The 27,977-nt window shown below is 33.6% G+C and overlaps 3 protein-coding genes, 1 long non-coding RNA gene and 1 other non-coding gene across 5 annotated transcripts; 4 read left to right on the top strand and 1 right to left on the bottom strand.

The window, feature by feature from the left end:
• The first annotated feature begins 414 nt into the window (after positions 1–414).
• On the top strand, positions 415–5,552 carry LOC127248513 (fatty acid amide hydrolase-like). The gene is made up of 20 exons (XM_051270876.1): positions 415–505; positions 645–754; positions 843–903; positions 1,007–1,194; positions 1,426–1,555; positions 1,634–1,711; positions 1,795–1,942; positions 2,018–2,130; positions 2,211–2,286; positions 2,381–2,452; positions 2,554–2,605; positions 3,067–3,141; positions 3,234–3,314; positions 3,402–3,502; positions 4,367–4,459; positions 4,569–4,637; positions 4,999–5,063; positions 5,154–5,215; positions 5,314–5,406; positions 5,490–5,552. The coding sequence occupies exons 1-20, from the start codon at positions 415–417 to the stop codon at positions 5,550–5,552; spliced, it is 1,821 nt and encodes a 606-aa protein (XP_051126833.1).
• Positions 5,553–5,646: 94 nt separating this feature from the next.
• TRNAQ-UUG (transfer RNA glutamine (anticodon UUG)) lies at positions 5,647–5,718 on the bottom strand. Its single transcript has one exon. It is a non-coding gene; the product is annotated as a tRNA-Gln (tRNA).
• A 503-nt stretch (positions 5,719–6,221) lies between these two features.
• Positions 6,222–12,468, top strand: LOC127248629 (CBS domain-containing protein CBSCBSPB3). The gene is made up of 14 exons (XM_051271077.1): positions 6,222–6,720; positions 7,767–7,935; positions 8,140–8,272; positions 8,618–8,788; positions 8,994–9,072; positions 9,167–9,280; positions 9,403–9,469; positions 9,866–9,971; positions 10,042–10,100; positions 10,642–10,748; positions 10,826–10,962; positions 11,336–11,418; positions 11,502–11,591; positions 12,007–12,468. Exons 1-14 carry the CDS (start codon positions 6,566–6,568, stop codon positions 12,193–12,195), a joined length of 1,659 nt encoding a protein of 552 aa, XP_051127034.1. The 5' UTR covers positions 6,222–6,565; the 3' UTR covers positions 12,196–12,468.
• Positions 12,469–13,306: 838 nt separating this feature from the next.
• On the top strand, positions 13,307–14,793 carry LOC127248903 (probable aspartic proteinase GIP2). Its single transcript, XM_051271460.1, has one exon. The coding sequence runs from the start codon at positions 13,343–13,345 to the stop codon at positions 14,645–14,647; it is 1,305 nt and encodes a 434-aa protein (XP_051127417.1). The 5' UTR covers positions 13,307–13,342; the 3' UTR covers positions 14,648–14,793.
• A 10,128-nt stretch (positions 14,794–24,921) lies between these two features.
• Positions 24,922–25,675, top strand: LOC127248384 (uncharacterized). Its single transcript, XR_007838082.1, has 2 exons — positions 24,922–25,231; positions 25,480–25,675. It is a non-coding gene; the product is annotated as an uncharacterized LOC127248384 (long non-coding RNA).
• Positions 25,676–27,977: the final 2,302 nt, after the last annotated feature.

The raw sequence follows: 27,977 nt of genomic DNA, 5'->3' as shown, positions 1-27,977 counted from the left end.
AAATAAATTTTAAATTTGATAATATAAATTTTTTTATAAAAAGTAAAAATAAATATATAAATGTGTCTCGATGTTGACTAATTGCTCTTTCTTTAAACAATCAATCAAACAAAACTCAAATAAAATTTAAATAGTAAAAATTTTAATAAAAATAATGGTATAATAAGATATAATTAAATATTAAATTAAATGTAAAATTTATTTTTAGTATTTTATTTTAAAAAATATATATTTAATTTAATGTTTTTGAAAAAAAAAATAAAATTAAAGAATAATAGAAATCCTACTGCACACTCTAATTATAAATACACACACGAGACAAAAAAATCATCATATGCAAATTCATTGGCATATTGTAAGGTTTTTGAGCTACCCTTCCCTCATCATCCTTAAGATCTTGTCTTCTTCGTTTCCATGGCTAAAGGAGCAGTTTACAGGCCAGTCGACGAGGTCGATCTCGGCCCCGACAGCGACGAGCCTTATGTCCACGCAAAAGCCGAACAATGTAGGTTCCATCCACCAAAAGAATTTCCATATTTCACTACCAAACAGACGAATTTGATATAAATTTATTCGACTTGTTGTCATCTTAGCTCTCTTATGATCTAATCTTGGCGAACAAATGAATATATGCATCAATGCAGTTTCTCGAATGGCCGGTCGAAAGATGATGATGATGACTTGGCTGTTGGAGGCCCCTTTCATCGGAGCCATATTACTCTTCTTTCTCAAGAAGATCAATCGAATACCCGAGGCGCGAATAGAATCAAATATTTTTCATTTTTAATTAGATCATCAAATTGCTCCAATTGTATTTTATTCATTACTTTCATTTTTTGCAGATGATTTCATTGGCAGAGCTTCAAGAAGATCCTGTCTTTGTGCCCCTGCATCCATATCGAGGTTCATGTTAATAATCATCTAATCTAAAAACTTAAATTTGAATTTAAAAAGATATACCTTTTCCAGGAAGTCGAAAGCTTTTTTACAGTTGAATCATTTGCAGGGATTCCTGATAGGGACGCGAAATGTCTAGAACCGGACATGTCGCCACCGGACAAAGTTCAAGAGGCCGTCGACTGTCTTAAATCACCTGAAGTACTCGTCTCCGAGAGGTCGCAGCTCGATTTCCGGCGCTGGACGATATTGGACTATGCAAGAGCTTATACCTCAGGAAGAATAACTCCTGAAATGGTGCATAACTCAAATCCATATATGACTATGTCTTTGTCTGTGGGTTTGGATTTTTGAATAGTAAAAAGTTAAATTTGATTGTTGTTTGATGTGATATAAATAGATATTGATGCGATGTTTTGAATGTAAAATAAATTTACAGTATAATATAAAAAAAGAGAAGCTGAATAGTAAAAATTTGCAGTAAAATCTACAAAAGAATACAATCTCAGTATTTTTGTACCGCTGCAGGTAGCGCGTCGATTTTTAGCATTCCTCGGCGAGTCATCATCGGAGAGTCTCCGGATGTCGTTTTTCATCAGCATTGACGAGGAAGACATTCGAAAGCAAGCAATGGAATCATCTGCTCGATATCAGAAAGGTGCTCGTATATATCCGTAAGTCTAAGTGTTTGTGCCGCGCCCTGTTTGATATCGTTTCGAATCGTGTTTTTCTTCAGGACAACCATTATCAGTTCTTGATGGTGTTCCCATAGCCATTAAAGATGAAATAGACTGTTTACCATATCCAACAACAGGCATATTCGATCTTCCTACAAGCTCGAACAAATACGACGTTTTATTTATCATTTTTGCGAGTTCTAAAAGATGTCGAATCCAGGAGGAACGACGTGGATGCACAAAGTAAGACACTGTAAGAATGACGCGTGCTGCGTTAGTCGCCTCCGGTCGTGTGGCGCTGTAATAGTCGGCAAAACAAATATGCACGAGCCCGGCGCAGGAATCAGCGGGATAAATCCTCACTACGGGTATTCGAAATTTCTTTAGGTTCGGATTATGTTACATTTTTACAGATTTGTTATCCTTTCGATTCGGCTTTAAAGGGCTGTTCGAAATCCCTACGATATAAGCAAAGTTACGGGAGGTTCTTCGAGCGGATCTGCTGCTGTCGTAGCTGCTGGATTGTGTCCCGTCGCACTTGGCGTAGATGGCGCCGGTATTAGCTCTATTGCATGTTTTCGAGAGTAAAACATTGTACGTATCGAATCGATGTTGTGTTTTCATGTCCTGTTTTAGGCTCTGTAAGAGTGCCTGCAGCTCTTTGCGGCGTCATTGGCTTGAAGCCGACTTTTGCGCGCATTCCAACCAAAGGGTGCGCGACTCGACTCATCTGTTATAAATATATACATGTTCTTACCATGAATATGGTAAAATAGAAAATTTCAATTTTATATTTTGATCTTCAGAGTTCTTCCTCTAAGCTATACGGTTGCGATGGTTGGAATTCTTGCGGCGACAGTCGAGGATGCACTCATCGTGTTTGTTATCTCGACAACCTCGTTGCTTATATAGTTGTAACGTTTCACATTTTGAGTTCCGAGCAGTTTTGAAAGTTTTAACAGCGGTCACTGATTTTCAGTTATGCAGCTATAAGCGGCGAGGCTTCGCCTGATTGCGTCGGCGCCACCGTGGTATTACTTGCCTTTGCATTCGGATTTGTTGCTTACATTGGAACTAATGATAATTAAACCTAAGTCCAAGATCTGTTGTTTTGAAATTATCGAGATAAAAAAAAATAAAGCAAATAAATCTGATCTGATTTCATTAGGGTATTTCATTAGTGTAATAGGATTTGAATCTACAAATTAATGAAGGATTTTGTGTTTTTCAAATCGCTCTTGAAAAAATCGTTTGGATTTCTACCGTTATATGAAAAATAATGGATGTTGTGCTAGACCGGGATCACAACCTTAATATATATCATTTATTATTAATTGACTTCATCATTCAATTAATAAATCCGTAGTTACTAAATACATTTAAACTCAATAAATTAATAGATCACCGGCTTAACATAATTGATAGCTAAAATAATTACATTTAATACTTAGTTGTTTATTGGAGCGCATTCGAATTTTGAACAAAATTGCAGCCGAAAATAGGATTGCCGCTGCTGAAATCTGCGAACCACAAGTCTTTCGACATCAAAATGGCGAAGTACACGAAGGTTTGGAATCAACAAAACACTACCTATTCGATTATTATTTTCTTCTTGTAGTAACGAACTTTGCGCTTGTTTTTTTTTGCCGCGACGACTAGTGGTTTGATGACTGCAGCGACGACATTAGACTGTGCTGCTCCAATGCCGTCGAAAAACTAGCGCGCACATACGGCTGGAAGGTAATCTATTGCAGATGTGGTTATTTCAAGCTTCTCTGCAACATCCGCGCGATGTCCTAATCAAGAAAACATTCGGTTTTTTCCAAGGTTGTAGAGGCGACTATACCGGATATAGAGGCGATGCGGTTGTCCCATATTATAACAATCGGATCCGAGTGTTACAATTATTTGGCTGCCCACCTCCCCGAGTGAGTAAAAAAAAAAACATTCACTCGTGGCGACTTACATGATTGATCCTAGGGCATGAATTAGCGGATGATCCAAGTTAATTTGACCGTATTAGCATATGTTATAGGTATAGCTGTTAAACGAATCGAGTAACTCGCGAGCCAAGCTCGACTCGGCTCGTTAATAGCTCGATTCGGCTCGTTTTATAGAGATAAACGAGCCGAACTCGAGCTCGAAAACTATCTTTTCTACAAACGAGCCGAGCTCGGCTTGACTCGCGAGTAGCTCACTTGAGCTCGTTAGTGACAATATATTTATATTATTTATATATTAATATAATATATATACTTTTTTATATCAAAATTTATATTTATTATTAAAATTTAAATATTTTATTGTAAAAAATTATGAATAAAATTAAATATATTTAATTTATATATTAAAAAATATACGTAATATGTATACAATTCAAATCGAGCTCGAGTTTGAGCCTTACAAGCCGAGCTCGAGCTTGAATTTGAGCCTAACGAGCCGAGCTCGAGGCACTATTTTGGCTCGAATTCTTAACGAGTCGAGCCGAGCCTGTATCGTTAACAAGTTCGAGTCGAGCTCGAACAACCGATACTCGAGCTCGCTCGACTCGTTTAACAACTTTAGTTATAGGGGTGACTAACATATATTATACATATCTCAACATATAATACAACATATAACTTAACATATGCTATTTTATAATATAATATATATTGAAATATGTATAAACATATACTGGTCACCCTTATAGCATATGTTGATCCGGTTAAATTAGCACCATACTGACTTGTCGAATTAGTACAAGATTTGCAGCCTCGATCATAACACAAACATGATCGGTTGTGGAATAGGTACAAGGCCGAGATGGGATGGGACAGCCGGATGGCTCTCGCGATATACGGTTCTTACAGCAATCATGAGTACATAAATGCACAGAGAATAAGGTAACATGTGTTGTATGGACTATTGTTATGTGCTGAGTTCAATTGTAATATGTGTTGTATGGACTATTGTTATATACTGTTAATTATTTTCTTTTCCGACTTGTATAAGGAATCGCCAGCTGGAATTCCACAAGAAGATATTGTCCGAAGTAGACATCATCGTTGCTCCAACTGTCGGGTAAATTTGTGACCTCAGTTTCTCGATTGGGGAGGGTTACATTGCTGAATATTTCAAATCAGCACACATGAAATACATAAACAACACATGCTTTTATTACATACAACATGTGTTGTTTGTTCATAATCACACTGTATGAGAGTATGTTCCGTGCTAAAATCAACAATTGTAATGTGTTGTGTGAGACTATATCATGTGCTGTTAGATCATGTGTTGTATTTTTATTATATTAGCGTATACTGTGTTGTCTGTGGTAAACCGTGCGCTGTCCGTTAGCACAGCACAGTGCTGAATGTGCTGTAGCTGTCACTTCTCAGTTACTTCTTAGTACTTTACCAATCCACCTGTTTTTCCTCGACAGGGCGACTGCATACACAATACAGGACGATGCTGTCGAAACAGGAGAACTGGACAACCAAAATGGAGGTAAGTTAAACATGTAAGATAAATATGAACAACTAATAAATCCTACAAAGTTTCGAGGTATGAAATCGATCAACGGCTCTAAAATCGCAGTCGCATTTGTTCGTTACCAAGCAGCCGGAAACTTCTTGGGATTGCCTGCAGTCACTGTGCCTGTAAGCTCCCAAACATCCTCTGCTAATTGTGTCAAATTTCAGACATGGATGAGGATAAGTTCTGTCTGATCTGATCAATTTGTAAAAAACAATCACAGGTTGGATACGACCGATCGGGTCTGCCTATCGGCCTCCAGTTCGTTGGTAAGCCGTGGTCGGAATCGCTGTTGATTCACGTTGCATCGGCTCTTGCAGTAAGTTTACAGAGAACAACAAAAACACACATATATATGTACATTTGCAGCCATTTTTTTACATCCTGTGATGTTGTAAGCAGGAGATATGCATGTCGGGATACAAGAAGCCAGAGGTGTTCTACGACATGCTTGGAAAATAGTATGAGTGAAGAAATTGGGAACCTCAAAAATCAGTTCATCTGCAACTGTAATTTTAACTGGTTCTTAAATTGAATAAAAAATGGCGAAAAAGAAAGGTCCTACCGGGAGTCGAACCCAGGTCGCTGGATTCAAAGTCCAGAGTGCTAACCACTACACCATAGAACCGTTGTTGGGGTTTGTTACCATAAAGTTATATTTATTAATTTAATATTAAATGTATTGACTGATTGAAATATTATATGCATTCATTAATTTATGTCACGGCACGGACGACGACACGTCCCGTTATAATAAATTGAATGAAATTTATTACACAGACGATGACATGTACAGTAATTTTAAAAAAATAATAAAAAAATAACATATTGAATAGTATAATATATTATTATTATTATTTTTAAATGTTCAGTGTTAAAATTTTAAACATATAAACAAAACCTAACGTGATAATTTTGTAATTTATAGGAAAGCCCTCAATTAGTTGTTATATCAATTTGAGGCGCAAAATATTACCCAAACGAATTGGCTGCGCTGCACCGAGAGCCAAGCTCCACAATAAATAATAAAATAATAATAATAATGGAAAAAAAAATGGAAGAAGAGAAAAATTCGAAAAGGATGGTTCCTATTCCAAGCTACATAAATTTTTATTTTTGTTTTAATAAATTGTTTTATTTATGAGGAGAAGATACGTTTGAAAATCGCCGAATATAGGCAGAGACCTTAGCCAGTTTCATCATCTTCCCGTCGGAGAATCAATCAATAATCACAAGAAGAGAGGAAAGGGTTAGGGCTGGGCTGGGCGAGCGATCCTCTGTTCTAGCCCTGACCTCATAGCCTCTCTCAATATATTTTCTCCGCTGCTTGAATTATTTGTCTCGCCTGATAATTTCATCGTCGCCTGTTTTGCGTTGTTGTGTCTCTCTTTACCTGGCGTTGAAATTGCATTTCTTGCTTGATCATATTGCAGATTTACGTTATATATTTATATCGATTTATTTAAGGGAATAAAATGAGCAGCCAGGTTGTTCCTCCGCCTCCGAGGCGCAGCAGTATGGCCCAGAAGCGCAGCACCTCCGCCGTGAAGAAGTCTGCGGCGCCTCCTTCTGAGAACGGCTCCATGGGTAATGGAACCAACAACGCCAAACCGTCCTCGCCTCCCAGCTCGTAAGCCTCCTCACATCCGAAGAATATATTGTCCTTATTAATATGCTGGGGAAAAAAATTGTAATTTGAGGGCGGGATTTAGAATTTCTGAATGCGATACAGTTTTGTTGATTGTCATAATCTTAGGGAATGGATTCAATGCTGCCTTTTTGTTAGATAAGAACGTTTGGTGGTAGCTATGTGGATAAAAGGCTGGGCTGTGTTTGAAGCACTGCAGCTAATGCAAAATCAAGATTATTTAAAAATGGTTTGTGCTATTATAAATGTTTGAAATGAAATGTAAAGTTAGCCAAGAAAAGGAAAGTGGACTACTGGTTGCTCTAAATTTTCTAATTACTCGTCTGGATTTTTCATTGACTTTCATTCTATGAACCTAAAACACTCTTAACTGCTTGATTGAATGATATGACTAGCTGATCTTGATTGAATTACCAAGGCACGCATGGCTTGGCTTTTCCTGCGGTATTTTGATTTTCATTAAACAAAAAGGCGGTCTTTTGTGGGTTGGAAGTGGAACATCTCTATAATTTTCTCTCAACTATAATTGTATATCCTTGTTCGCCCATGTGTGTTGTCATATGTATTTCTTTTGTTTTTTGCCTGCGTGTTGGGTATTTGCTGCAAGTGTGAACTGCTTTCGTCTGTATGCAGTCATGTGTTTCCATTGTATTTTAATTATATTTTGTTTGTATTTGTCTGCATGTATGGAAATTTTGAAGTCATTTAATTGTATTCTCTTTTTTCTTTGCGGCCACCGGCAGTTTTTATTGGATGCGCTTATCAGTCAAATCCATGAATGTATGGTGCTTTTGTTTTGGCGTTTTCTCATCTATTATTGACCAGATTTAGGGCACCAGTATTCAATTTTGTGCTTTAGAGCTACATTTGATTACTTACTCTGATGACATGGTGTTTACTATTTTTGAGTTGGGATTTAGTGCAACAAGTATGTATTTTTCTGCTTTAGAGCTGCACGGGGCCATTTTCTAGAATTATATTGGTACTGTATGACACTAACTATTTTTGGATGTGGAATGCAAATTCAGGTCTGCTGCTGTTGAGCGCACTGTCAAGAAACTTAGGTTATCCAAGGCTCTTACAATTCCTGAGGGAACTACTGTGTCAGATGCCTGTAGGAGAATGTCTGCTAGACGTGTTGATGCCGTTCTTCTGACTGATGCTAATGCTTTACTTTCGGGGATTGTAACTGATAAGGTATTCATTCAATAATATTGTAGTTTAGTGTTCTTAAATGGAAGCAGGGAGAAGGATTCCAAGGCTGCTGTGTTGCCTATGCTAAGTAGAATGTCTTTTAATTGATTGACATGGAATTGATTCTTCTGGAAAAATTAACTAAGTTAAGAAGAATATTCCACAATCTCTGATGCCTTTAATTAGTGATTGTTTCTTTGGTTGCAGGATATAGCTACCAGAGTGATAGCTGAGGAGTTGAGGCCTGACCAGACAGTAATTTCAAAAGTGATGACCAGAAATCCTATTTTTGTGAACTCAGATACTTTGGCTATTGATGCTTTGCAGAAGATGGTCCAAGGTTGTCTATTTTATTACTTGTTTCCTTGAGAATGGTTTGTTCTTAGCGTGCGAGATCCTTACAATGTTAATATGAATTAAATTTTGGTTTCTGGATGGAGGTACTTAATCATTTATCACTATAATATACATATTATGGTAAAAACTGACTAGTTTTAGCAAGTTAATTATGTTGACCATCCCCTTGGTTATCTTAAATATGGATCTTGAGCTCTTAGAATTGTTTTTGAGGCGTTGCTTTGAGAAGCAGTATCAATACCATCTTTGAGAGTTTGAAACTTAATAATTTGAATTTAGTTATTAATATTTGCTACCTATTTTGATAATATACATTTTTAAATAATAGGGAAATTTCGGCACCTCCCTGTTGTTGAGAATGGTGAAGTTATAGCAATGTTAGATATCACAAAATGCCTCTATGATGCCATAACAAGAATGGAGAAGGCTGCAGAGCAGGGTAGTGCTATTGCAGCAGCAGTTGAAGGTGTTGAACGGCAATTTGGAAGCAATTTCTCTGGTTAGTCGATAGATGCTCTCCTAAAATTTTGTTTTATATGCTCAATATCTATATTGTGTGTCTGAAATTGGAAAGAGGCACTTGTTATAATGGTCTTGAGAAGTAATTTTTGACTTCTATGTGATTTATCTCCTGAAAGTCCTTTCTTTAGAAACATGGCAAATTTATTTACTAATTTTTTTGCCTTTGTCTCTCTATATTTTAGCACCATCTGCCTTTATAGAAACACTGAGGGAACGGATGTTCAAGCCTTCTCTATCTACTATTATTTCAGAGAATTCTAGGTAAATATTCTTTCTGCAGCCATTTCTCTGCCTGAAATGCACATTTTCTTGGTATTGGATTTGCTACTAAGTGTCTATGTTGTCAATTCTTCAGGGTTGCAGTTGTATCACCCTCCGATCCTGTTTACGTTGCTGCTAAAAGAATGCGTGAATTAAGAGTCAATTCAGTATTAATTACGACAGGAAACAGCATTCAGGGGATACTCACGTATAGTATTCTGACCTGAACACTGTGTATCTTTGTTATTTGTACATTAGCACAATCAAATTAGACATGATGTGCTGAATATTGTTTAGCTCATGTTCCACTTTATGGGATTTCTATTTCAGCTCGAAGGATATACTCATGCGAGTTGTGGCCCAAAATCTCTCGCCTGAGTTGACTTTAGTTGAGAAGGTTTGATAACTGCATTTATGGTTTCTTTATATTACTCAATTAACTTCATATGCTTAATGGGGTGTGAAACCTTCACAAAGAAAAAAACATCTTGGACTTCCTTATCCATGTGGCTGACATATATATCTAGACAATTGTCATTAGGCAGATATTGCATCCTATCTAATATTGTTATTCCAACTTTGGATAGATACCTTTATGCTTGCTAGTTTGGTTTACTTAAGCTGCATGCGTAGCTGATTATTTGAATCCTACTATGGGTTCTCAGTAAAGTTTTTTATGTCACAATCCTGTTCTTATATAGGTCTTACTAAATGTTCTTATGGTTATCTAACAATCATAGTTTTTCTTTAAGATAATTCTGTTGACTTATCATGGAGGTTTCGTTTTGTCAAGGTAATGACGCCAAATCCTGAATGTGCAACAGTAGAGACTAGTATTCTTGAAGCTTTGCATGTAATGCGTGATGGGAAGTTTTTACATCTTCCTGTTGTGGACAAAGGTGAGTACACACTCTCTCTTTCTCCCGCACACACACACCACACACAAGTCTGATATCATTTTCTTTGCAGATGGGTGTGTTGCTTCCTGTCTGGATGTTCTGCAGATAACTCATGCAGCAATTTCATTGGTAACATTTTCTTTACTGGGGATTTCCTTGGATAAATGCCATGACATTTGTGTGTTGGTGTTTGCTTGTTTGGATGATGCAAACTCTCATCTGTCTACTTAAAAGTAGAACATGACATAATCAAACTTTAGGTCACTGATAGAAGCTTTTAAGCATCAACTACAGTAGTAACATTACATGACCAAAATTATCATCCTTAATATATATGGGTTATTGGTTCGATGTTCTCATTTGTGAAACTGTGGTCCTAATAACCTGAACAAACTCCCTGAGGAGAGAAACTGGTTATCTTTATCTTTCGAGTTTCTATCAGAGCACTATTTACTAGCATTTAGAAAGAATTGATATGTATATATAAATAAATATATTGAACGGCCATGTTATTGTTTGTTAATGTAAAGACGCTTGTAATGCCTGCATTTCCTAGCGTAGAAGTTCTTTGAGATGTCCTTGTATTTATAATCCTGCTAATAGGATCTGACTAGAAAATGAAAATAATATGTTGATGTGGATTATCGAAATTCTTATTTTTCTCTGGCAGGTTGAAAGTACATCTGGCTCTGCTAATGATGTTGCGAATACCGTGATGCAAAATTTCTGGGATTCAGCACTTAATTTGGAGACCCCTGATGATTATGAGACAATGAGGTGTTTCTTCGGCACTTCTATAAATCAAAATGATGATTTGGATATCTCCGATTGATGTTGCTTGCTTGTTGACACAGTGAAATGTCTATGTCGCAATACAACCCATCAGAGGCCGCAGAACATGCAAAATCTGCATACCCTTCTCTTGGTCTTGGGAATTCATTTTCATTCAAATTCACAGACCTTAAGGGCCGGTGGCACCGGTTTACTTTTGGTTAGTTTGTAAAGTTTCATCATGCAATTTCTTCTTCTATCTCAGTTTACTGCTTTTCAGACAGATTTAATTGGTGCAATCTAGTAATATCTTGTACAGGAAAAAAAAGAAAAAAAAGCATGATGCCTACCTGGAAGACAACAATTCTAAGAATAGCAGCATGTGCCTTGTTAATTGAAAGTTTTTCATCTCATAATTAAGTTTTTTCTTTTCATTTCCTTGAATATTGACCTTGTTTGAAACTGCACGGGTTGATGAGTTTTTGTTGTCTTACATTAGAAAGTCGTCCATTTTTTTAGAGTTCTTGTTAATGTTGCACCAGACTACCTTTATATTCTTATGTATATTCTTCTGTTTCTGTCTATTCAATCAGGCGCGGATAATTTAGGTGAGCTTGTTTCTGCTGTTGTGCAACGGCTTGGTGCATCCAATCATGACACTCACCCTCAACTTTTGGTGAGTCAGTAAAAGCTTAAATCCTCTCTATTAAAAATTTCATGAGAAGCTTGTTTAATACTCTTCTCCATATGATCTTCCAGTACGAAGACGATGAAGGCGACAAAGTTCTGCTCACAGCTGATGCAGATCTTGTCAGTGCTGTAACCCATGCTAGATCAGTTGGACAAAAGGTGCGTAATTGTTTGTGTCCTAAAATCACGGTAAATCTTTTAAAAATCAAGGCTTTGATTGAACTCAAACCACCACCATTGCCGCAGTTGTTGCTAACAATATAGTTGCACTGAGCAGTTACTAATAGACAATAGTTATACAGTTGCTGTCATTATTGATCTGAGGTATTTTATATATACATATATACAATAATACAAATATGTAAAAAGAACTTCAAACCATCAGCTCTAGCCTTTATGCTACACCATTTTTCATTTTTGTTTTTTTGGAGTATTTGTGTTGTTTCTCTGGTCTCTTAGTGCTTTAAGTATTTCGTGGTGGCGGGTGTACGATGGAAGTAGAATCGAAAATATATTTCAGGAGTTCCTTCACGAATTCATGATTTATTTCATTTCTGGTCTATATGTAAACCAGGTTTTGAGGTTGCACCTGGACTACACTGACTCGCCTCAAGAGACGATGAAGCAATTGCCGGAGAAATCTGAGGTTATGACCATCGAGAAAACTAGATCATCATCCTCACTCCGATACGGGATATTTGCAGGCGCAGCAGTCGTTGCAAGCATCGGCGTAGTTGCCTACTTGAAGCGCGCAAACATATGATATTGGAGCAGTGAACTGGTGATGTACCACTGCTCTTTGGTATTTATGTGTTAGTGAAATTCAGATTTTAGCTCTCAACAGACGCAGTCTTGTCTGTAAACTTACTGCCTTTTGTTAATTCTGAAAGCAGATTACAAATTTTGTAAAATTCTGAATGCCACAGTTACATAAGAGGTAAGAACTCAGAAGGGTAAGTAATTTTCTGTCATAAAACAACACAAGCCCATAATTCTGGCAAACAAACAATCAATCAATTATTCCATTTTTGTATCATCAAGTTGTTTCTGATTGTTACAAGTAGCTAGCTGTTAAGTGAGTCAAATAATTCCTATATACAGTTACAGACAATGACCTTATTTTTAATATTTATTCAACATATCCATTCATTCATGTAGATTGCAGTCGATATAGCTGTTTCTTGTTGAATTTTGCCATGTTATATTTTATATTATCGTACTGCACCATTGTACTTCATAGACTTATCAAACAAAGATTAGATTAGATCAGGGAGTACTTATTAGCACACATTATTAATATTCTTTTCCATTAATCTATTTGCCACTTGTTCATAGTTCTCAATCTTTTCATAGGCATCATTTGACTATACGGCATATATCTACTTAAAGTCACTATAAATATAAACATCTCGGATTCCTTTTTATTGGAATGGAAAATTTTATTTTTTCATATTACTATCAGAGTTAAATTCTTTTTCGAGTATATTCTTTATTGATTTATCTCTCGTCATCTTCATCACACACCATTTCTATGTCGGATTGATCGTGTATTTCATGATTTTTTTGGACCGGTTACAAGTCCACCCTCTGTACCACCGGACCATTCTTTACACGCCACGTAGGTGTACGGATCTAGAGAATTGCTGCAATTGTGCTCTTGATAAATCTCTTTGACTTCTGACCTCAAGTTTTATTTATTTTGAGTTGTGAATTTTGACTTGGAACACATCTAAATCATAAGGCCGCGGATTCGCTGTCATGCAAAATCCCTCAAAAAAGTCAAAGTCAACACTGTTTTGATTTCTTGCCGTTCTTTAACCTTCCCTATCATCTTCACCATCAATCCAAAATGTCTATATATTCAACAATTCACAAAACCAGGCTTATCAATCTGCATTGCAGCTCCAAAAATGGCCACTCCTTCATTACTAATCCCCCTTTTCTCACTATTCCTTCTTATATATCCATTTTCTTTTGCCCAGCAGCCTCCTAACCCGAAAGCTTTCGTCTTTCCTGTCCGGAAAGATGACGGTGCGACGAACCAGTACTACACGACCGTTACAATCGGGTCGAACGCCACCACATTCAGCGCCGTAATCGACCTCGGCGGCAAAATGATGTACTTCAACTCCCTCGACTATTTCAACGCGGCCTCGACGTACCGTCCCATACTCTGCGGCACTCGCCAATGCCGCATCGCCAACGGCGTCGGCTGCATTTTCTGCTTCTTGTCGCCGCCTGTCCCCGGCTGCACCAACAACACGTGCTCCGACTACGCCCTCAACCCCTTCACCGGCACTCAGGGCTACGCCGGCCTCGGACAGGACACGCTGCATGTGTACTCGACGCGCGGCGATCGATACCGCGTCGACGGCTTCCCATTCCAATTTTCCGACCCCGTCCTCCGGGAAGGCCTGGCGGCTCCGACCGCCGGCCTGATCGGGCTCGGCCGGACGAAAATCGCGCTGCAGGCCCAGCTCGCCTCGGCTTTTAAAATCCGCGAGAAGATCGCGCTCTGCATGCCGTCGTCGGGCAGCGTCGGGAGCATGATCATCGGCGAGACCGACTACGCCATGCCGTTTCGGGCGATTGCGAGTTCGCTCTACACCACTCCTTTAGTGAAGAACCCGGTTAGCACCGATATGAACGAGGTGATCGGGAATCTGACGGTCGAGTATTTTATCGGTGTCAAATCGATCAAAGTCGGAAACAGGGCGCTCAATCTGAACAAGACTCTGCTTTCGATAAACAGGGAGACGGGCGCCGGCGGGACGGGAATCCGGACGGTGAGGGCTTATACGAGGCTGCATCGATCGATTTACGACGCTCTGATCAGAGAGTTTGTGAATTCTGCGACGGCGAAGAATATCAGAAGAGTGGCGTCGGTTGCGCCATTCGGAGCTTGCTTTGACTCTAGCTCGATCGGAAGCTCTGCGACAGGACTCAATGTGCCGGAAATCGATTTTGTTCTGCAGAATGACGTCTACTGGAGGTTTTATGGGGCAAACTCTATGGTTAGAGTGAGTGATGGTGTAATGTGCCTGGCTTTCGTCGACGGAACACCGAATCTGACGGGTCCGACGACGTCGATCGTTGTCGGAGGCTATCAGATGGAGAATCATCTGTTGGAGTTTGACGTCGCATCTTCGAAGCTCCGGTTTAGCTCGTCACTGCTACTCCGCGGCACGAGCTGTTCTCAGTTCAGAGCCGCCTGAACTGAACTGAGGATATAATATATGATATGATATGATACGATACAATTAAGTTTGTTTGTTGTAACATTGGATGTGCAAGAATAAAGGGACTAGTGTTTTGTTGTGCTAATAAAAGGATTGAACTAATGTATTCAAGAGTTTCATTTCGACCACGCTTTTGACAAATCACTTACATCCACGATTGGAGATTTTTTTTTTTTTTTTTTTTTTTTTGTATTCTTACGATTATCATTTTCATCTGTGTACATGACAAACCTTGGTATCACAACAAGACGGCCGCTACAGTGCTCAACAACAAGTCGTGTGCTATTAGATAGTACATAATATTACTATTAACATCACACAGTATTATCACATGAACTAACAGTACTATATTCTCATACAACACACTTGTTATTATTAAAAAATAATACATACATTTATTATACACAACATGTATTGTGTGTAATATTAATGTGTGTTGTCTGTGTATATAATGCATGTAAATGTGAAAAATCAACAAAAAAACACCGTAACCATCCCCTTGACAACAAATATGTAAGTAGAGTTAACAATAGTAAATCATACATGGCAGCGTATGCACCATCCTTCTCAACTATTTTGTTTGTGTCTACTTATCCAAAAACTTCGAAACATTGAATATAAAAAGCTGACATAAATTCTGATTTAACCAATGAAATTGGAAAATATTGGCCAACAACTCACTTCTATAAAATATTCAATCAACGAAATTAGATTTTTAAAAAATTTGTTAGATGAGGTAAATGATCGACTCAGCCAACAAGTCCCTCACCTACGACAAATGAGGGACAATGGGATTCAAACTCGAAACAGCTCTGATACCATGTCAGATGATGTAAATGAGCTTAAGGTTTTAAGATACAATATCATTTAATTATTTATCTACAAATCAGATCAGTCAACCTACAAAATTCAAAAGAAGAAAAAGAGGAAGAAGAAGAAAAAGAAGAAGAGAGAGCCATATTGAGAGAAAGAGAGAAGGTGAGCGAGGCGGCCGGAATCGGTCCAATCGATTCTTAATAGAAATTTTAGTCTCGAAAATTAGACCATTGCGTGACAATTTTCTCGACGGTAGAGAAAGAAAGTGAGTGACCAATTATAATAGAGACATCAATGAAATATATATTTAAGGTGAAGTTCGAATACAATAATTGTTTATAATTTAAATTAATTTTATATTATATTTGTATTATATTAATATAAATAATATATATATATTTTTAATAATATTATGATCATATGTTAGTATACCATGTGCTGTCAAAACGATGCTAAATTGATCAAAATAATTTGAGATATTTAGAAATTAACAATACTATCTTAAACAAACCAACCAAAAATGATATTGATACTTGTAAAATTAGGAGAGAGAGACAACTGTGACTTCTTCTTCATCTCTCTCTCTCTCTCTCTCTCTCTCTCTCTCTCTCTCTCTCTCTCTCTCTCTCTCTCTCTCTCTCTCTCTCTCTCTGTGTGCAATAGCTGATATGAAACATTGTTAGGGTTTCCTCTAATCTCTCTATGGACCATTAATTAAATATTCTTCTAATTTCATAGTATATATATATATATATATATTATTTCCATTTGTCTTTTAGTTGATGGAAATGAAGAAAATGGAATTTGCATTTAGCTGTTGAAGCAACAGTGACTATCCTTGGAAAAGAAATCTCTCTCTCTCTCTATATATATATATATATCATCTTTCTCTCTCATGTATAGTAATATCATATCTATGTATGTATGAATATTATGTATGTTTGTATTTGGCAAAATAAAATGATTCAGGATCCAAGTTTCCCACGAAATTTGTTTCTATTCTTGTTAACAGTTGAAATCCTTCTAGGGTTTTGTACAATGTATCTATATATCTCATCTATCAAACTTCAATTCTGCCCTCTGCCTCTGCCTGCCTTCATCTTCTGCATCCACAAATATACATACACACATCTCTCTCTCTCTCTCTCTCTCTCTCTATATATATATATATATATATGTATGAGGTCAATTTGAGGAGGAGAGAAACAAGTTATAAAAAATGAATTGAAACCCCATTGTCATTATATATATATATATTTGGGATTAATGAAACCTGAAGAAATGTCACTGTTCTTGCACCAAAGTGGTAGGTAGCTTCTGCTACCATTCAGAGCTTAGCTTGCACCTTCAACATCGATTGAATCATCATGATGTAAGGATTAATCTCTTATCTCTTCTTTCTTCTTCTTCTTCACACCTTACTGAGATGAAAACATATATATATATATTTATGTAATTATATAGAGAAATAAATTAATTAAATACAAAACAGAAAGATCAGCTAACATGGCTGCTGTATATGTGAATAATAATAATAATAATAATAATACTCCAGTAAGACATGAAGTAAGGAACTAACCATCGTCATCGTCTCAGCTTCGACAGACAGAAACACAGATGATGATGATGATGATGATGATGAAGAAGAAGATTAATTGATGAGTAATATTTTAATTTTAAAGTAATATTTGTTGAGGGGAATGAAGCCTGGTCCGAAGCATTTCAGAGATTCATTACATACATATATACATCCTAAATTCACTTCCTAAACATAACATTACTCCGAAACAGCCTCGAGCCAGCCAACATTCCCCTCAACTTCTCTCTACTCACTAACCCTACCTCTCATCTCCTCTCATCACCCCTTTATATATATACACAGACACTGTGTGTCTGCAAGACTGGGCTTCTATTTATATATTTATTTATTTATTTTGAGGGGTGGGGTGGGGTGGGTCGTCGTCTCGTCTCTGCTCTGTATCTAGCTAGCTAGCTTCCTGCCATAATGTAGCTTTCTTACACACATACCAATACATACATATACATATACATATACACATATGGATTCACTGACTCAAATCCAATTCGGGTGTGTCCGTTCGGGATTGAATTTTAAATACATTATTCATTTCATTTTTTTTTAAAAAAAATATAAAATCAAATACTTATTTTTTATTTTTTATATTATACAAAAAATCAATTTTACATTCAAAACATCACATCAACACCTATTTATATCACATCATATAAATATTTAAATTTAAAATTTTACTATTTAAATCCCAACTTAAAATCCAAACTCCCAAACAAACACACCCGAAACCTTCGTCGTATTTCAGATATATATACTCTCTCCGTCTCATATAAACAGTAACATTTATTTTTTGCACGTAGATTTTTTAATATTAGTAGTATTATATTGGATTATAGTAAAAAAAGACAAAAATATCCTTATTAGTATTGTGTAATATAAAAGTGGCGATATTTGTGTAATATATTATAAATTGGAATTATATTTATTATATTAGTACGTAGTACACTTGTTAAATTAGAAAATTGTGCCCTTTTAAAACAGACAAAAATAAAAAATTAAACATTTCTTAAGAATGAGAGAGGATATATATTTGTATGTATGTCATCACATCAACCCCACCCCACCCGACCTAGCTGCATCCAATACACATGATTATATACTATAGTACTATCACTTATTAATTAACCATTATTTACCTAAATCCCATGTTATAAAAATGATTTAATTAAGAAAATAATTTCCTTCGATTATATTTCCTAGGCTATTATATATATATATATATGACTTCCATGGCTCAATCACTCGCTCATTATTCATTAACATGACAGCTAGCTAGCTAACTACACTCTCTCTTTGTTTCCAGTCAACTGGGCAAACCTGTTGACTGTTGCCCCCCTACCCCCCAATAATCTCCTTTCTCCCTTTAATTCTTTTTTAAAAAAAATTATTATTCGCACAGTCAAACACACACAACAAGACAAAAAGTAGATAGATTTTAAAAATGCACTTTACACGAGAAAAAGAAAAGAAGAGTAGAGAAAGACGTACGTACAACTGATTCGGACAGAACCCACCCCACCCCACCCCACCCCACCCCACCCTACCCTCCATTCTCATAAATGCGATTCTTTCTTTCATGTTCACACAGTCTCTGTGTTTGTTTTTTCATCATTACCTTATTATTTTTAGCTTCCCATCTACGCCTACTTTTCATTTCACCTCTGCCAAACCCTAATTCCCTTTCCCATATTATTAATTAATCAATCTTGAAATCATGAATAATCCAACATCATATTATTCTTGTGTTTTAATCCCCTCTTTTTGCATTTCAATATTGCATTATATATATATATACTGTTTTAAAATATATTTGTACAGTTTTTTAAATAATTATTTTTTTGTTATGAATTAATAAATTTGTCCTTAATTATATGGTAGAAATTAAAAGTAATAAATGAATTAAGGGTAAAAATGTAAAATTTGTGTTTAAAAATAAAATAGGACAATAATTGTTGGACGTACCAAATAGAAAAGTAGGACGTAAGTTTGTGGATCCAAGAAAATATATAGTATATTGTAATGATTGTTTGTTCTCTCTCCCCACTGCCATTGTTGCTGATCATCTCAACTGTAACAAAACTTATCTTGTGTGTATAGTTATATCAACTGATGTTTATATTGATTTGATCATATATCTCAATATTTATACATAAGGACAGCCAAGAAAATGGGTATTGTTTGAAAAAAAAAATTAATTTAAATTTGATATTAAAATAATATATGATGAAATATTTTGTGAGATGAAAAAAATATTTTATTTTTCTTTCAGAAAAATGCAGGGACTTTCGTACGTGAAATTCCCCGCACCCTTAATAAATAATATAATTAATTCCTCTATACATCAATATTCAATATACATATATTACTATTTATTTATTATTGCATGTTAATTATTTCCATAATTTTTAATTACTCGAACGGTTATTTTCAGACAGCTGTGAGAGGAACAGTCGCCTTCCGCGAAACACGTTTGGCTGAAGGCTGGCGATCCTGGAAGTACGATTCTCGACCGTCCGTTCAGTTGATCTGACGGCTGACGAAGGGCGCTGGGAGAGGATCGGGAAACGAGGAGAGTGCCCGCCCGACGAGGAGAGGAAGAACTAACGTATTTATTGTAGCTACACAGTACTACTGTCCTTATGTAAGTATAATTTTTATTTTATTTTTATTTTTAATTTAATTTTACTTTTTCCTCACTCTCTATTTTTTTTTTATTTAAAAAAAAATTAAGATACCTCTTTATTAATAAATAATAAATAATCTACAGCTAGCAGAATAAATAATATTCATTCAAAATTTGAAAGATGGGGGTGCTCAGATTTCAAAAAATACACAACTTAGATCATCTACAATCCATTAATTCAAGTTATCCAGTTTTATCTCCAAATGTTCAATTACTACAGTAATTTTACTTCAATTATAATTTTATTTTTCACTATTATTCTTCAAATATTCAAATTTTCCTATTATTTTAAACAATTTTTTATTTTTATATTTTTATATAAAATTTTTAAAAATTTAAAAAAATAAAAATTAAATTTAAAAGTAAAATTTATAATTTTTTAAAAAAATAAAAATAAAACAAACACACCATAAATGGCGTTTGCTATAGTGCAACACCAAAAATAGTGTTGCAATTGGAGACCGTAAGCGGCATAAATGAGATTGCAACGTCAAAATTGAAGTTGCATTGGAGATGTACTTATTGAGTCATTTTATTATAACTCAGAATTTGAATTTGAAATTTCTCATTTAAATAGAATGTAGGATAAGCAAATTAATTTTTATTTATGAAAGTGAATATTGTGCATAATATATATATATATTTATTTGAAACTATATAAGAAAATTGTTGTACCATAAAATATAATAGCGTTGTACTTATGGTGTAATTCAACAAAACACAATGTTATGGTTTAGTAACATATAATGTACGAACTATTAAACATGATTAAACAAAAAGAAATATGATTAAACATGGTGAAATATGATTTTACTACGAGGTGATTAAACATGTATTCTATGAAGCCAAATTGACAAATTTATTAGTGGTGAACCAAAACCTTTGGAGAATTTAGTGTAAAAATCTTTACTCCTTCAAATATCACTGCTAGAAAAAATGTTGATAATTGCGGAAATTTGTCGTAAATTTATCCGTGATAATTAAAAGTCACGGAAAGTAATTTCGTGACAAATTTATGTCACAATTTTTTGTTTTGACTATTCCGTAAGTAATATTTGCAGAAAAAACTACAAACAACTTTCCGTAACTATTTAAAGTAGCGGTTTATGTAAAGAAAATATCCAAGATATTTCTATTCCGTATCTTTTGACTATTTTGTCACAAAAATTGTCATAAAATTTTTCCTTGACTATTTTAAGTTGCGGAAAAAATAACCAAAATATTTCCAATATTTTAAATTATTACAGATATTATTGTCATAGTATAATTTTCGTGACTTTTTAAAATTAAATGTCACAACATAAGTAACGAAAATAACTATAATTTTTTATTATTATTATTGTTCGTAGTTATTCAAAGTAATAAAAAAATAATAAAACCATCTTCAATATCTTTATTCAATATAGTTCGTAACTATTCAATTTTTTGTTAAAAATTCATGATGATATATTAAATAAATATGTATATATTTTTAAAAGATAAATTTATAATCAATAATATTTATATAGTTAAAATATAATAACAAATAAAAAATAATACTTTAGAGTAGACAGCTAATATGGCATGACAAAGTCGTTTAAGTCTTTAATAACTATAAGGTCACTAGTTCGAAACCCTCCGACTTGTAGAAAAAAATAATCGTGTGTGGTTGTATCGAACAAAAATTATATATATATATATTTTTTCAAAAATATAAAATCACGGAATTGTTACAGTTTTCGTTAATATAAAATCACAGAGGTGTAATGGTATTATTTTGTAACTTATTGTCACGAAAATGTCACAATTATAAAATATTCACGAAATTTTGTTGCAACTTCTGTTGCTATATAAAGTTGCGGACATATCATGGTATTATTCTATAACTTATTGTCACAGAAATGTCACCACTTAAAAAAGTCACCAACAAATTCCACGAAAATGGTTCCGTATATTTTTCCGTGATTTTTTATTAAAAAGTCACCAATTTGTATTAAAACCGCGACTTTTTTTTTACCGCAACTATAGCCTAATTTTCTTATAGTGATATGACTATTTTTTCGGTATTAATAGGATATTAGTAAGTCTGTTGTAGATAGTACATGAAATATAATTCGTTAACATATGAAGTATAGATAAACAACACATGGTATATGCTAACATAATTCACACATAACAAATAAATTAAAAACATATGACAATAATCTATACAATATATATTATAATTGAACTTAATACACAAAGTACATAAAAATAATACATATTTAAAATATAAAATGAAACTACATTGCAAGAATGAACACAATACATGTTATATTCATTCAAACCATATACTGACAACCTATAATCTATATGTTGCTAGCATAAAATTTACCACCCTGTCATTCAAATCTATGTTCACTTTCTTTTTTGGGTTGTAATTGAAAAATATGCTCGTTACCTTTTTAAATAAAAAATTATTACATTTTTGTATATTTTTTCACTAAAAAAAAAAAAAAGTAACCATTATTACTCATTTTTATTAAAATTCGTGCCGGATCAAATGAGCACACATTTGTATGACGGAGGAAGTATTAATTTAAGTGAGTACTCACGCTTTTCAAATATAAGCGGAAGGTAATGAGTAACTCGGGATAATATCTTACTTAAAGTGATAGTAAAACCAAAGATGCTATAAACTAATGTCTAAAGTATATGAAAGGGTTTGGGAGCCCGTCGATATGAGTTTAATATAAGTTGGATCATTCACCGGTGTGGGTATTTTTGTATCGATATGTATGAAGATTGTATGTACCCAAAAAAACATAAAGCATATAAAAAACATGACAACCTTAACCATTTCAACGTCATTGAACTACAAGTTATAACAAACTATGTTCATTATAGAGGGTGGGCAATGGACACTATTGGAACATTCCATTCGGCATCGTGTATACATCATAATTTTTATTTAATATATATATAATGTATTATACATTACAAATACTCTCACATATATGTTTATTTCCATCAATATATTTATATCAGTGTTACACATCATATGGATAAAATTATTTTTATATATCAAAACTATTACCGACTATAATTAAAGTAGAATAATTATTAAATTTTGTATAAAAAGTAAATATGTACTTTTATAAGTGAACAAAATGAGTATTATTTTTTTTTTTTATAAAAATTGTCTGATTTTTTTTTTTTTTTTTTTTTTTTTTATTATTGAGATAAGCAAATCCATCACTTTGTTTAGATAGATATTTATAATTAATTTGTCAATATTTACCAATAATTGTTTTTTAAAAAAATATCATATTAACTTTTTTTTTTCTATCAGAAAATGTAATACTCCCTCCGTCCCGTGTAATATGGGTGTATTACTGTAGACACGAGAATTTAGGTAAAATATAATTAGTAAATAATTAAGAAGTGTGTTAGTAAAAATAATTATAGATTAAGATAAGTAAATAGTTTAATTAAAATTAAGAAAATTATAAAATTTTAAATTTAAAATGCGATTAAAGTACATAATTATATTTCCAAAAATAAAAATGACAAGTTACGTTGGACAGAAGAAAATAGAAAATAGGGACAAATTATGTGGGACGGAGAGGGAGTAGAAAATATTCATTGATTAATATTTTCGAAATTTTAAAAACTTTACATAAATGGAGCGTTATAACCGGAGGTGAAAAGAAGAAATTAATTCGGTAGGGCCCAGAGAGGCTAACCCGGCACCTGGACCACGAATAAGCTGTGATGAAAAGACACGTGTCACCGTGACATTGGATTGCTGGTTCGACTCTTCCTGATATGATCATTTGCTAATGATACAATTGTAATAATCATAATTTATTATTACTGATATCATTACATATGACATAATAATAATTATATTAGTACTTACTAATAATTGGGTCATATCATATATCAGATCATTTCTTTCACGAATTACACAGAACATCATTACCTGCTCACCAAACCAAAATCTCCCAAAAAAGAATGTATAAAATATACTCTATCCGTTCCGACTCAAAATATATCTTTAATTATTTTTCGTCTGTCTAATTTCAAAATATTCTTTCCGTTTCATAATTAGATATTCATTTACTTTTTATACGTAGTTTCAAAAAAATATTAGTATTATATTGGGATGTAGTAGGAATAAAGTAAAAATGACTAAAATAACCTTATTAGTATTTGTTATATAAAGATAATGATATTTGTGTAATATATTGTAAGTTGTAAGAGTATTTATAATGTTAGACAGATAGTACAGTTATTAAAAAAAGAAATTGATACTTTGTTATAGGACATACTAATATGGAAAAATAGATACTTTGTTTGGGACGAAAGAAGTATTTATTTCCTATTTTAGTAAACGTAATTATACACCAATACTCAAATACTTTTAATTTTTACCTAAATTACAAACATATTATTACACATACAGTTATTTTTTACATAAAGTTATAGGACAAAAATGTCAAAATATTTTACACACTTTCATTAAATAATAAAATACTACTACCTCGTTCTACGGGTCCCATTTATTTTTTGAGTGTTGATATTTTAATATTAATTATTATATCAAAATATAGTACAAATTAAGAAAAAATTGCAAATATACTTTCATTGGTATCTTATAATACTAATAAAAAGATATTTGTACAAAAAAATTATACAAATATAAAAATATTTTTAATATTAAGTAAAATAATAAAAAAAATAAATATGAACTTTGAGGACAAACGTAAAAAGTATCATTTCTTAATTTATTACAAATTCCAAAATACCCCTTTGAACGATTTATGCTATGAATGAATGTGAAGCACAACTGCCCAATAAAGACATGCCACGTGTCGGAATGACACGGCTGTCCCCCGGACGGTGGGCCCCATTCCTCCAGCAGTCATTTAACGTCATCACGTGGATGTGTACCAGACGGACCTGCATCTCAGCTGTACGCTGGCTGTGAAATCTGGACCGTCCATCTTTCTGCCTCATTAAATTAATTAATTTATTAAATCTTTAAATTAATCGTAATTATTTAATTTAATAAATTGATATATTTATATTTTAATTATATAAATAAAATAAAAAAAGAAAATAGGCGGTTGTGGTGGACCTCGGCCTTCCTCGTTTCCCGACGCTGGGCTCGCGCTCACACCGACAATAACAGTGTCCTTTGGAAGGAGCGTCAACCGTGTGATGAGGATAATGGACGGTGGAGATTTCGACTTCCGAAATCGCCGTCTTTTTGCGAGACGTGTTTTGCGGAAGATCACTGTTGTTCTGATAGCTGCCCACAAATAACTCGTCGCTCAGTCCAGTCCAGTGCCAGACAGCAATTCCAGGCGGCCGAGGGTAAAATGTTTTCACTCTTTCTTTCTCTCTCTCTCTCACGCAGATACACGCACTGTTAATTAAGAAGATGGAATCAGGCAAGGATTTGGTTATGGCGATTCATTCGTATGCGTATGCGCTATTAATTGTAAGTCACATGATTCTGTTAGCCACATTTACTGCTGCTTTTTAATGAATGAGTATAGATCTATCTGGATCTGGTGGTGGAGAAGTTGCGTTTCTGTTGTTTTTTTATGAAACCTAATTTTAATGAGACTTATTCCTTTATTTATCTAATTGTTCTTCTATCTATCTATCTATCTATCTATCTATCTCTGTTTTTGAGCAATTAAGTTTGATGAGATGAAACTTGAATCAGTTTCATGTTTATTTAAGGAAACAAAAGAAGAAGATGGTGTAGCTGGTTAGGTTGCGAGCATTGAATTGAATTTGTTTAGTAATCTGAAGATAATAATAAGGTAATGATGAAACGACACTGTTGAACAATCGTTTCTGGCTGCTGTTGATATTGTTGTTGTTGTTGATGGAGAGAAAGAATCGAATCACATTTATGAGATTAGAGTCTTCTGTCTGGATCTGAACCTGAATTTCTGAATCTGAATCTGTATCTGAATCAGAATCAGTCTTCTCTTCTTTTCTTCTCTGCTTGCATACCTACCTGCCTGCCTAGCATCTCGTGTAAAGTGCTTCCTTCTTTAAATTTGAATGTATCATCATCGTCATCATCATCACCATCATCTTCATCACACAAACATAAAGAAATATCTATAATATTAATATATATATATGTATCTCACTGTGTTTGTTTGTCTTGTTGTGTGTACCTTTGATTTGACTCTGATGAAATTTAAGCATGTATAGGCCAGTTCTTTTTTCCTTTTTTTCCTTTTTTCTTAGGGTATTGGATTATATATATATATATTTATAGGGTTTGTGTTTGTCCAGTTGACTGGAAACAAGGGAGTAATGTTGGATGAGTGGTGAAGTCATAGCCTAGGAAATCAAAGAAATTGATGACATATAGTTAGGCAGATTTTGAGAATTTGTAGCCATATATCATCATCATCATCATCAAATATTATTAATTTATATATAAATTATGTTTGTCAGAAGAATTTTCACATTTATTTTCCTTTTTACTGCATGACATGGGATTTGGAATTTGGGATTTAGGTAGGTAATTAAGTCTTAAGAAAATATACATGAAACTTACATTTTGCAGTGACTCATTTAGGGCAGCATCCAAACCACTGTTGCTTTATTTGTGCCTCTCTCAACACATTTATGTTGTTAAGATACCCTCTCTCTCTCTCTCTCTCTCTATATATATATATATATATACACATTTGTCTGTGCAGTCCATTGAATCTGCTAAGGCCAAAGGGTGCATAGTTTGGGATGCATGTAATGAATATGCATTTATGTAGATTGTTATGCATTGAATTTTAACCTTGGAAGTAGTTAACAAATGTAAAGGTTGCTATATCGAAAACAGGGCAATGGGCTCCACATCTCATCAAATATATATACGTGTGTGTATATATATTTATAGAATTTTGAAATTTATTTAAATATCCTTTATAAACATTTGTTTTTTGTGTTTTTAGCATTACTATTTATTTAGGTAATAATTTTTAATTAAAAAATCACATTAACTATACATGTATTATATAAAACTTTGTTTCAAAACTCAATCAAAGAAATTAGTAAAGGCCAAGCTTGACGAGTAGGAAGATTCTATATAATGTAAGATTTAATTTTAATATATTGGTCAGTAATTGTATTGTAATTAGAAAATTTCTTCAATCGTTTTTTTTAATAGAAATCGTATTTATTATTATTACATTCTATAAAACATATGGGTCGATATTTTATATATAATGTCCAATGTAATGCATAGTTATAAAACACAATACTGTTGCAAAACACATAAAATAAGTTATCGATACATTGCTTCAATTAAAATGATCATATGGTATCTCTTAAGTCCAATTAAAATTTAATTACAAATCAGATTTGGGGTTAATATATTTAATTGTTTTTTGACATGTATTTTATGAGATATATAGGATATACTTTTGATTAGGCGTATGTCTTAAGTCCATATAATATTTAACTTAGGCGTAAAAATCAGATTTGGGGTCGATTAAAATTTATTGCATATGCTACATTGATTTATGAAATAATAACTTGGAAATGGTGTGACAAATACATCAAGGTGTACTTTGTTAATACTCTATTATATTAAATTAGAACATACAACCGATACAAAAATTTATATCATTGTTCTTTCATGTCTTGGCTCTCGATCGTATTTGACTATTTGTAATGATGGGATGTATTTTTTTTTTTTAAATTTATATATTAATCTCTCATAAAATATTATCTCTAACTATTATTTCTTCTATGTCTTTTTTTGTCCATAAAAATGTAATATATTAAAAAATGTACTTTCTATTTATAACAAATAACTTATATATTCATTAATTTATATAATTAAATATTACACTAATTTATAAATAACAAAGTATTTTTTTATATTAAATATAAAAAATCATATCAATAATATAAAAAATAATACCTTCTCAATCCTGTAAATTTAGTCCTATTCTTTTGTTGAATATATACTATTATACTTCATCATGCTACATTTGTGTACTCAAATATTTTGACATAATTTGAATATAAAATGGATGATAATTGTTATATTTGTACTTTTTCCTCCACAAACAATCAACCTTGTATAGTTCATAGCTTTATTATTACTTATTTTTACCATACGCAGCAATTTTTGTCATTTTAAATAAAAGCATCTTTAATGACCATATAAAATATCATATCCAACAATGATTTTATCTGAAAAAACAACAAAA

The sequence above is a fragment of the Andrographis paniculata genome, unplaced genomic scaffold (genome assembly GCF_009805555.1).
Source record: "Andrographis paniculata isolate CXL003 unplaced genomic scaffold, ASM980555v1 Contig34END, whole genome shotgun sequence".
NCBI lineage: Eukaryota > Viridiplantae > Streptophyta > Magnoliopsida > Lamiales > Acanthaceae > Andrographis > Andrographis paniculata.
The sequence above is the reverse complement of the archived record's forward strand: the minus strand, read 5'-3'. Positions and strand labels throughout refer to the sequence as shown.

Coding starts and splice junctions, on each gene's coding strand:
- LOC127248513 (XM_051270876.1), top strand. CDS start 415: ATGGCTAAAGGAGCAGTTTACAGGCCAGTCGACGAGGTCGATCTCGGC. Junction 2,131..2,210: donor ACTTGGCGTAGATGGCGCCG/GTATTAGCTCTA, acceptor GTCCTGTTTTAG/GCTCTGTAAGAGTGCCTGCA. Junction 3,503..4,366: donor TTGGCTGCCCACCTCCCCGA/GTGAGTAAAAAA, acceptor GTTGTGGAATAG/GTACAAGGCCGAGATGGGAT.
- LOC127248629 (XM_051271077.1), top strand. CDS start 6,566: ATGAGCAGCCAGGTTGTTCCTCCGCCTCCGAGGCGCAGCAGTATGGCC. Junction 6,721..7,766: donor CCGTCCTCGCCTCCCAGCTC/GTAAGCCTCCTC, acceptor ATGCAAATTCAG/GTCTGCTGCTGTTGAGCGCA. Junction 9,281..9,402: donor AGCATTCAGGGGATACTCAC/GTATAGTATTCT, acceptor TTTCTATTTCAG/CTCGAAGGATATACTCATGC.
- LOC127248903 (XM_051271460.1), top strand. CDS start 13,343: ATGGCCACTCCTTCATTACTAATCCCCCTTTTCTCACTATTCCTTCTT.